At 39.4% G+C, this 9,812-nt stretch overlaps 1 protein-coding gene across 2 annotated transcripts in view; it reads right to left on the reverse strand.

The window, feature by feature from the left end:
• Positions 1–2,012: 2,012 nt before the first annotated feature.
• Positions 2,013–9,812, reverse strand: part of dpf1 (double PHD fingers 1) — a gene marked incomplete in the record, with an annotated part of 81,585 nt that continues 73,785 nt past the window's right edge. For both annotated transcript variants that reach the window (XM_014014978.1, XM_014014977.1), the window contains 2 exon segments: positions 2,013–6,621; positions 7,471–7,552. In XM_014014978.1, coding sequence (XP_013870432.1) covers positions 6,551–6,621; positions 7,471–7,552 — 153 coding nt within the window.

The raw sequence follows: 9,812 nt of genomic DNA on the forward strand, positions 1-9,812 counted from the left end.
GGAATTTCCTCTCAGAATGTGGAGAGTTCAGAACTCAAGATGGCAGCTACTCCCCACAACTCAAGAGTGAAAAAAGCCTACATTTTAGTATTCCTGTATCATTTATTTCACATTTAGTTAGTCATACGTTTTTCAGTATTTATAATAGGAGATGTTAAAACTTTGTTTCTATGCATGAAATACCATGTAGAGCTCAGTTATTGTTTGTTAGCAGTGCTCAGGAGAAGCAATTAGACAAGGAACGTGATGTTTTGTGTTTAGTCAGTTAAACACGTAACATTAAGCCCTTTGTGGTCCATGTGGCCCTGGGTGAACATTAGTTTGATACCTCTACTAAATTTTTACTTAAAATCCGAAAAATTACTGAAAACGATTGAATCCCAATTATAATTGATTGTTAGTTGTGTCAAACATCTTGAATTGAGTTGAGTCTGAAACTTGAAGGTAATAACAACGTGATCACTGTCTGAAAGTTTCATTAAATCTGATCAACAAATATTTTGCTAATTAATCACACATGGGATGCACACAGGTGGAGCAGCCATTTGGGGATTGGGTGTCTTGCTCAGGGGCAGCATGTGGGCATGGTGGGGAATCAAACGTGTGACACTCTGGACCTATCCTACTGCTCCACAGTCCACCTTAAGGTTTAAGTATTAATCTTGCTCCATCTGTTAGCGCATGAAGCATGTCTTAGGGCTGATGCTTGAGCTACCACACCAAAATGTAGCTCGCTACTCGATGCATTAGTGTCCTTTTTTAGCTATGGCAGCCATTTTTAATCAGGTGACTCCAAAAGTGAATGACTTGTAAATGTACGTACACCCAATGATTTATTTCTTAGAGCTACATGAATATTCTTCTTGTGGTTGATGAGATATTTTGCTAACACACACACACAAACATGGGTAATTTCATTATTGCTCCCCACAGGCAGATGATTTACCCCAAGAAGTCAAATAAAAAAAGGTGGAGGACACACACACAGCTGCAAAACAAAGATAAAACTCATTTTTTTTCAGTTTCATCTATTTTTTAATGGAAAAAATGGACTCAAGGTCGCAGAGTAAAACGGGGGTCAATTCTGAAAGCCAAATGAATTCACAGAGAATGACTGACAGCATGATGGCAGCAACGCGGCCACTGCCCACATTTCCAAGCATTCCCAGGTCCCCGAAAGACAAAAGGAACGAAAAGAGGGGTTAAAAATGTCCAGAAAGATTTCATCTTCCTCTAGAAGTAAAAAAAAAAATGCAAATGAAAAACTTTTCTTTGTCCAGTTAACAACACACAATCACATAAAAAAAAGAAAAAGTGCAGTCCCGCACTCTCACACAGACCATTTACTTTTAGATTCTTTAAAAAAAGTAAAAAATCAGAGGTGCAAGCAAGATTACAGAATGTCAATTTACAAGAAAGGCCAACAGTTGCCCAAAGTTTCAACCTCTCCCACCCCCCACCCCGTCCAGACAGGGCTGCTCTGGCAGCCTCAAATCAGAACCAACCAGGACCGGAGGATCCCACTGCCATTAACCTCACCCTGGTTGGTTTATTTCTATAAATGGAAAGGCTCAGATTTTATTCAATCATCCCCCACACCCCTCACGCCCTGACATGGCTCCGCCTCCCTCCCCAGAAAAAACAATGAAAGTTGACTCCACCGTGCTTCTTCACATGTAAAAGGCTTTTCTCACCCACGCCTCCAGGGTTTTCAGTCTAAGGATCATTTCTGTTCAAACACACTTCAAGTTTAGATGTTAGCTCTGATTGGTCCACGAAAACCTACAGTCTGACTGGATGCTTGTTTAGTGAGAAGAGACAGAGTTTTAACACATTAAAATAGGAAACAGGTCTCCAAACCTATCAGTCAGTATATAAAGTACTTAAAGGAAATAACTAAGTGAAAGTAAAAATACCTTAACAGAAAATGACTAGGTGTTAAATTGTGAGACAAAGAAGTAAAAGTATAATTTCCCTTTTTTAAATGTAACAAAATGAAAGTAAATGTTATGATTAAAAAATACTTAATGAAATTAAAAATCCTAAAAACAATTAGTAAAGTACTGTAACAAAGTAAATGTACTTAGCTACTGTACACCTCTGAAACAGTGCAATTCAACTGTGAATTCTTTACACTCAAGTACACTTCAGCTGAAAGTGAGTCAACATCAGAGCCCCCAGGTGTGCCGTACCAAGCACCCGAGTCCACAAAAACAAAACAAACCAACAACAAAATCAACAACAACAATATTTTGGTTCACTTCGCCTTTTCACTGACCCTTCAGAAATGGTTTCATGTGTAACCACACTGACACACCGAGCCATTAACAAACTAATGGAGCAGTCACACTGTGCAAAATGCAACGACACACAAGCACAAACACAATAAATTAAAGCAAACAAAGTCATTCTGTAAAACGCATTCCTGTATGAAAATAATACTAACATTTTTCATTTATGTAAGAGTGGCGTTACAGAGTCCAGGTGAAACACAACCTTTAAGGAGTAAAAGTTTTCTTTCTCTTTTTTATGATGCAACAATAAAAATAAATGTTTACTCAAATCAATGTTGACTAAATTGAAGCAGTTTCTCGCTCTTTGAACATCCATCCATCATCTTTACCTGTTTGTCTTTTCCAGGTCGTGGGGAGCTGGTGCCCATCAGGGAGTGAGAACACTAGAATGTCAAATACTGCATGAAAGAACAATTTGTTGTCATTTTAATATTTACAGATTGTGTCGTCAAGCTCAAAGCGTACAGATACACAAACTCATTCTTGTCAGCTGGAACAAGTTTCTAAAACATCCTCCAAACTCCGGACCTGCGCCTCACTGATCAAGCTTGCCCAATAAAGTGGCCTTTAGAGTCCAGTTAAACTGACTGAGGATAAAGCAAGAGGTTTTAAAATTAGATTTATATTTTATTCTTAGTTCAGGCTGAAAAATGCATGCTGATATATTAAGCTCTCACTTTGATTTAAACGTGTCTCTGACATGCAGCGTGGACGAGCAGGAGGCAGAAAATCTTCATTATTTCACTTTCTATTGTAGAAGCTTCATGGTTTGCAGAACACAAACAAAGAAAATGCTGCAACTAACAACAAATTTTAGTTTATCCACAACAAGTCACAATATAATTAAACTGTGGAAGAATGTATACAGGAAGCCTCTGCCATATAAATTACTGAAGCGCAAATGTTTTTTTTTAATTTGACGTTAAAACCAGAGGAGCATGGTGTTTTTATTTTGTTGAGAAATTCTAAAATAAATCAACATTTAGTCTCATAAAATTTCATATTAAAACTTGTTTTGAGGAATCCTCTAAGCAAGACTGATGTAATGCTTTCTTTTTTAATCAAGATGTATTGTTTGAGTGATTGAAACAATTATGCATGAAAATTTTGACACACAGTAATTAGTATTTGTAGCAGCTTGTAGGTTGCTCCAAAAAAAGTTAAAAGTGATGCTGGGCAAGCAGAAATGTTGTTCACAATGTCATAATTATAAAATAGTTGCCAATTACTGAAACAGTGGAGGTAAAGACGAGCAAATGTGTCACACAAAAACATCTTAAAGATGTTATTAAGGGATAAGTTTGTTTTTAAAGGTCTTTTTTCTTTGTTTATAACAAACATTTTTGTCACGGTGAGATACCATGACTATGAAGGTAGATATGTTGCAAAAGTCACCTTGAATTTTTTAATTTGTAACATGTGAAAAGTTTGATTTATGCATCTGTAGAAAAAAACGTGTACTTGCATTAAAAAATTTCAGATGCTTTACACAAATATTTTGTGAATGTAAAGTCAGAGAAAATGGTCACGCACATGTAAATTTAGCTTTACACAAATATAATGAGTTACAGACTTGTGTGTATTTTTCAAATTTGTGTCTATATATTAAGCACAGCTACTACTCAAAGGTACAACTTCTCAAATCTGACACTACAAATGCTCAACTCTCAAATCAAATTTTTACAAATTCCAGATCAAAATTCTGCAGCTGACATTTGCACCATTTCTACCTCCATACATGATGTGCCAGAAGTGACAGGAGTGTCCACATTAATGTCATTTTACAAAGTAGACAAAAGAGCTTTGCTTGGCTGCTCCCAAAATAATTGTGACCTATTTTGTTTTTACGTTTACAATTTTTTGCCAGTTATAAATTTTTCATCACAAAATTAAAGTTAAACAGCAATGAGACTGAGACAAAACCGGCTTCATTTTTGTCGTGGTTCATGCAAAACCAGGAAACTATGAAATATTTTTGGATAAAAATAATTTTAAAAATCAGAAACATCAGAATCTGAAACATTTTGGCTGAGCTGGAAAAAAAAGTTAAGAAGTTCAAGAAGACTATTCTTATTTTTTAGATGTTAGGTTTAGGGTGGACTGATCATGATTTGAGTTTATGTTGCAATCGGTGGTAGAAGTAGAAAGAAATAGCAGCAAAGTCCAAAAATAAACAGAATTCCTGGGGTGGGGGGAAGAGCTGGAAATATAAACTGTATGGCTTCTACAGGATGGAGACACTAAACACATTCACTGAGGTTCAGTCAAAAGCATGTGACATGGCCTCACAATCTTTCAACCTAAATGTCACTGGAAATAAAAAAAAAAGTCCTGAAAGAATAATGAAGCCAAGATGGAGCAAGAAACATTTAGAAATTGAGGCCATTTGCTTTAAGAATGGGTTAAAATCTCCTCAGCAGCACCTAAAAAGACGTCAACAAAAACTGTCCCCACGGAAATAGTTCCAAAGAAAATGACCAAACCGATGGGTTTTCTTTGTTGTTATTCAGTAAAAACAATAATATTAATAAAAAAGGATATTGGAGAAAATATTTAAGGAATGACTCATCGTGTTTACCTCAAAGTAATGTTTTATACAAATTCTGCCAAAACCACAGCTATCAGAGAGAGAAGCATTAGATCAGGACCTGAAGGAAACAGCCTCTTTCAGTCTGGATGGTACCTCATTTAAAAATTCCAATTAATGTTTTTTTTTTTTTTTGTGAAAGCAATGCAGGTGAACCCCCTTCTCAAAAATTAAATCATGTAGCAAACTATACTGATGTAGTGGAGTCACAACTTCCAGGGATTCCATAGTTTGCAAATTTCTTTAGTGCCAAAACCCGACCTCAACCAGCCTGCCTGAATGGGTAAACGCTGATTCTCCTTACATTCGTAACACCTGTCCTCTCAAAAACATAAAAATAAAAATAAAAACTTACTACAGCTAGTGCCAAATGAACTCACACAAACAGACACAGGCACACACAAGGCTGACAAAAGAGTTCGTCTCACAAACACGTTATTGCGAATTAAGTGTGCTTTCCTTTCCGTTTGAATTCAAAGTTCTTCAAAACACTTAACTACATGCATTTGGACGTAATTAAAAAAGAAATATATTTAAAAAAGTGTTTTTAGGCCTCGACATGTGTGGGACAAACATCTGCAGCTTACACACACCAGTCCTACATTCTGAACATGAAACACACCGAGCACCAGGAGTGTGTCAGTCTTGCATTGGCTTCACAGTCATGGTTTCATGGACCGGCAGGATGAGAACAGGGCCACGCGGGGGTGGGGCAGCTTGGGACAAATGCTAAACCTAAATTGTTATTCCTAAATACACAGTTTGATCTGAGAAATCTGATCGCCTCCTCTCGTTTCATCAGGAGACCAACGTCCATGCACTAAAACCTCCGGCGTCAGTCCCAGAATGCCCCGTTAAACGTTGTGGGAACCCCATGCATGGAGAGAGGACAGGCTGAGGCCAGAGATGATCCGAGACCCTGACCACATGATCCTTATTTACCACTGAGGAGAGTTTGTTCATGAGTGTGCCATTTAAAAAGCAGTCTTAATTCTGTACAATTCACTTCTTCATTGGAAACTTCACAGGGCAGAGAGCCCTGCAGACAAACACCAGAAGAGAGTTTAGTGTCTCGGCTATGCCAGGACAGAAAGGGCTAAATGAAATTTTGGTCTTGTGTACATTTCACAGTTGGCAAACAATGAAACACGCGGCTCCATGGTTATCCAGGCTCTTCACTGCATTGTCCTCTCCCAAACACCATCTTATCCATCCTCACCACTTGACGGAGTTGCAGCTGAAGATCATTAGGGCTCGTCCGAGGGCCCTTATGCAGGTTTCCTGTGGAGTGGTATGCCTCAGAAGTGCCCTTGACGGCCTGAAGTGTGGGTCTTGCTAGCAAACTTATTGCCAGCTGATGAATCCCTCTGCTGAGATGGAGCAGAGACGATGAGGAGGAGGTGGCGGGGGGGCTGAGGTTCAGGTCGAGCACAAAAGGGAGTTTCAGTGACAAGAGGACGGAGGACGGCTTGCCGCTGGAGAGATGTTAAAGAGTGGGTGCAGCCGCTGTGTGGAGTCTGAGTGCTCGGTCACGCCGAGGATCACGGGGAACAGATTGCGGAGCGAGTCGTGGTGAGCAGATCAGTAGAAGGGGAGAGGTGAGTGTGCTGGAGCAGACAGAGAGGTGGTTTGGGAGAGGATAAAAGGCCAAGAAGATGAGCTCTGCAGATTAAGTGAGGGTGATGTAGGCCGAAGCCTTCTCCTTCAGCTGCCTCAGACACAGATGACAGCTCCAGCTCCCTGTAAGACACAAAGATCAGACAGTCAATCAGGAATATTGCACAGTCCTGTGGGTTTATCCCTCATTTCACACTGAGCACTAAGCAACACTGTAAATTAAAGCACCACATGCTGTAGCTAAGGTTTGAGAGGATTTGATTGTTCTAACAATAAATAACCAACTTGCAGCTGATGTTAAAGTTTATCTCTTGGTTTTAATCCTTTAAAATAAACCCGAGTCCAGCCAGAAGAAGTGCGAGCATTAGGCGCAGATAGTCAAATCCACACCATTAAGGTTTACCATCCACATGACAGAATCAATGAGAGTGCTAACCTCAAAGAAGAGGCTGTGCGTAAAACCCGTCTCTTGTAAATTAAAAGCATTCATGTGTGGGCAGAGCTCGACACAGTTACTGGGTGTTGAACACAAGTGCCTCAGCTACTGTATCTTCAGCCAAGTGACACTTTTGCCATGGAAACAGATTATCTTTCTACTACTCATTTCCATGACAACACCATCAAGCATCCCGAGGCAGCCATCTTATGTGGCAAATGACAGTTTTATTTAAATAGATGTTCCTGCTCCTTTTTCTGTGATCACCGCCAAGACTCTCTCAGCCTGGTGTACTCAGATTAAGATGTTCCAGGAAAGAGCTGCACAGACCTGAGTTACACAAAAAAATATGACAGTTCTGATCAAAGGTCTCACTCTCCTAAGTCCAAGTCACCATCTACAGCAGGAACACTTCCATGATGCTGTGCTAACAGCAACATGGTGGCTCCACGATGTGTGGTGTGACCAAACACCAGGCTGTGGACTCAGCTGTAACTACAGTTTACAAGCATGTATTAGACAACTGTTGTGCGTACCCTCTGGTGGTTCAGACATGGGTGGGCTCAGACAGTACATGTGGTAGCCTCTGTCACAATCATCACAGAACAACAGCTGGTCCTGAAACAAAAGAGAACAGATGTGATCATTTAAAGGAAGCTGTGTAAAAAAATACTTACATGTACACTCACCGACAAAAAGACGTTTAGCACCTGAACAGAGTGGAAAGTCCATGTTATGGTAGATTGACTGGATGGCAAGGTTGATAGAGCGAGTGCAGTCCTGGTCCCAATATCAGTAGGGAACGGTGTCCTTTGACTCACACAAGCAGTGATTTGGTGACAAACAGAATCATACAACTGTTGGATCCTCTCTTGCTGCAAGTTAGCCCACAGCTTGAGTAACTATCCTTCAAGAGCCGATAGATCAGATAGATCAGATAGACCAGGCCTTTGATTGGGTAAAACGTATGGGGACCTCACAATACAAGTTGCTTGTAAACACAGTTGTTTTCTAGACAATCTAATGGCTTCCCACATCATGATATCAGGAGTCATGCAGTAATGCTAACAACAATCGGTCTAGTTCCTTCATCACTGCCATATGCACATACGTTTGGTGGTCAACAGGCCAGGTCTCCTGGTTACAGCACCGCTCCAAACGTAGTGTCAATGTCAGCCTACCCATAGAATGATGAACCTACTGTCCAGATGATGCCAGTCACTGAGGCACGATACAGGATGACACAAGGTGTCACAAGGAGGTTGATCCCTGTGTTAAGGTTACAGACGCCATGGGGTTCTATAAGGCCTTGCTCACAGAAGAACAATATTTATTTGGCTGATCTTGGAGGACCTGAATCTTCACAATATATATATATAAACTTAGAACATAAAAGGCACAGTGTGTAGGATTTTGTCAGTTCTTTTAGCTGATATTGAGATAATCACTAATGACAATAATAAAAAAACATGTCTAATCATTGCAGACAAAGACCTTGTTTTATTATTTTTACCTTATAAAAAGCTGTTTATATCTCCATGGTCGTGGGTCGCCATTACAGGCAGCCGCCATCTTGCACCACCATCTTGTCTACGAAGGCTCATGAAGGACAAACTGCGGTGGCGGCGTCAAAAACGGTTTTAGTTGCAATACTATAAATGTAATATTTGTTGTCTGTCATTGTAGCTGGGATAATTTTACTTATTAAAGCTCATAATCTTACCACTTGAAACATCACTAGCCCTGAAGCTGCTGGTAGACATCGCGGTTGGAATTATCAAAGGTTTTTGACACCTGAGAGACACCGTAGCAACTCCTTTGCATTTGGAAGCAGGGGGTGGGGGTGGGGGGAGGACAAGGGAGGATGATTCAACCACTAGATGTCGCTGAAAACAACAAAACCTTCACACTGTGCCTAAAAGTAAGGACATTTGTGTTTATTAGATTATTTCTTTGTTGTAACAATGTTTCTTGGCAATAAATCTTATCGCAGGTACCTGATTAGCATCATTTGAAGGTACGCAACTCTACTGCTCATCCCACAAATGCATTTTCCTTATAAATGTGGCACCATTTAAAAATGAAATGAACAGACTTTCCAATGGTATAAGATTTAATGGCAAAAAGCATCATTACAACAAAGAAATATTCCACCAAGAAGTCCTTATGCACTCATTGATTTAACACATTCTCATTGATTCCATCACCGGACCACTGTGGTATCTGTACCACATGCCCAGCTATAAGTGAACCCACAAAGTGATCCACATCAAGCACTGGTAATGCTGTCTAATCTGTCTATGAGGCATCCTGTGTTTGCTGACTCTCATTCACTGTCCACTGCCGGTCAAGCACTCTGGTAAATATCTAACAACACTGATGCCACCATTAACACCCTCTGGTGCTTGTTTTAGACAACCAGTTCATTACAAACTGAATCTTTCACAAACCCAAAAATGATTTCCATTTGTACCAAATAACATTCAAATCTGGCCACTCCTTCTGGGTGCTTAACTTCATTTGACAGTGAGTGTATCTAAAGTAATTAGAGTGTGATCAAATGTGTTTATTTGTTATTTATGCAAAGCAAATCTTGTCAGTTTCATAAAAAATGTTTACAATATGATAAAAACGCATAAACTTTCTTCTGTTAGTTTTATAATAGGCTAAAAACTTTTAGTATTACAGTGTTTCAATATTGAATTCTACATTTTAAATTATCTGTGTAAACTTGCTGCACTTTAACTTTCTTGTACTCAACTGTATCTCCCCTTAGGTCTTGAAAAGACAAATGTAATATTTGTAACACATAACGTGTCCAACCCATTACAGACTTGTATAATATTTCAATATTGTCAGCTAATGCATATATATATAT

The sequence above is a fragment of the Austrofundulus limnaeus genome, unplaced genomic scaffold, assembly GCF_001266775.1.
Source record: "Austrofundulus limnaeus strain Quisiro unplaced genomic scaffold, Austrofundulus_limnaeus-1.0 Scaffold121, whole genome shotgun sequence".
Lineage (NCBI taxonomy): Eukaryota > Metazoa > Chordata > Actinopteri > Cyprinodontiformes > Rivulidae > Austrofundulus > Austrofundulus limnaeus.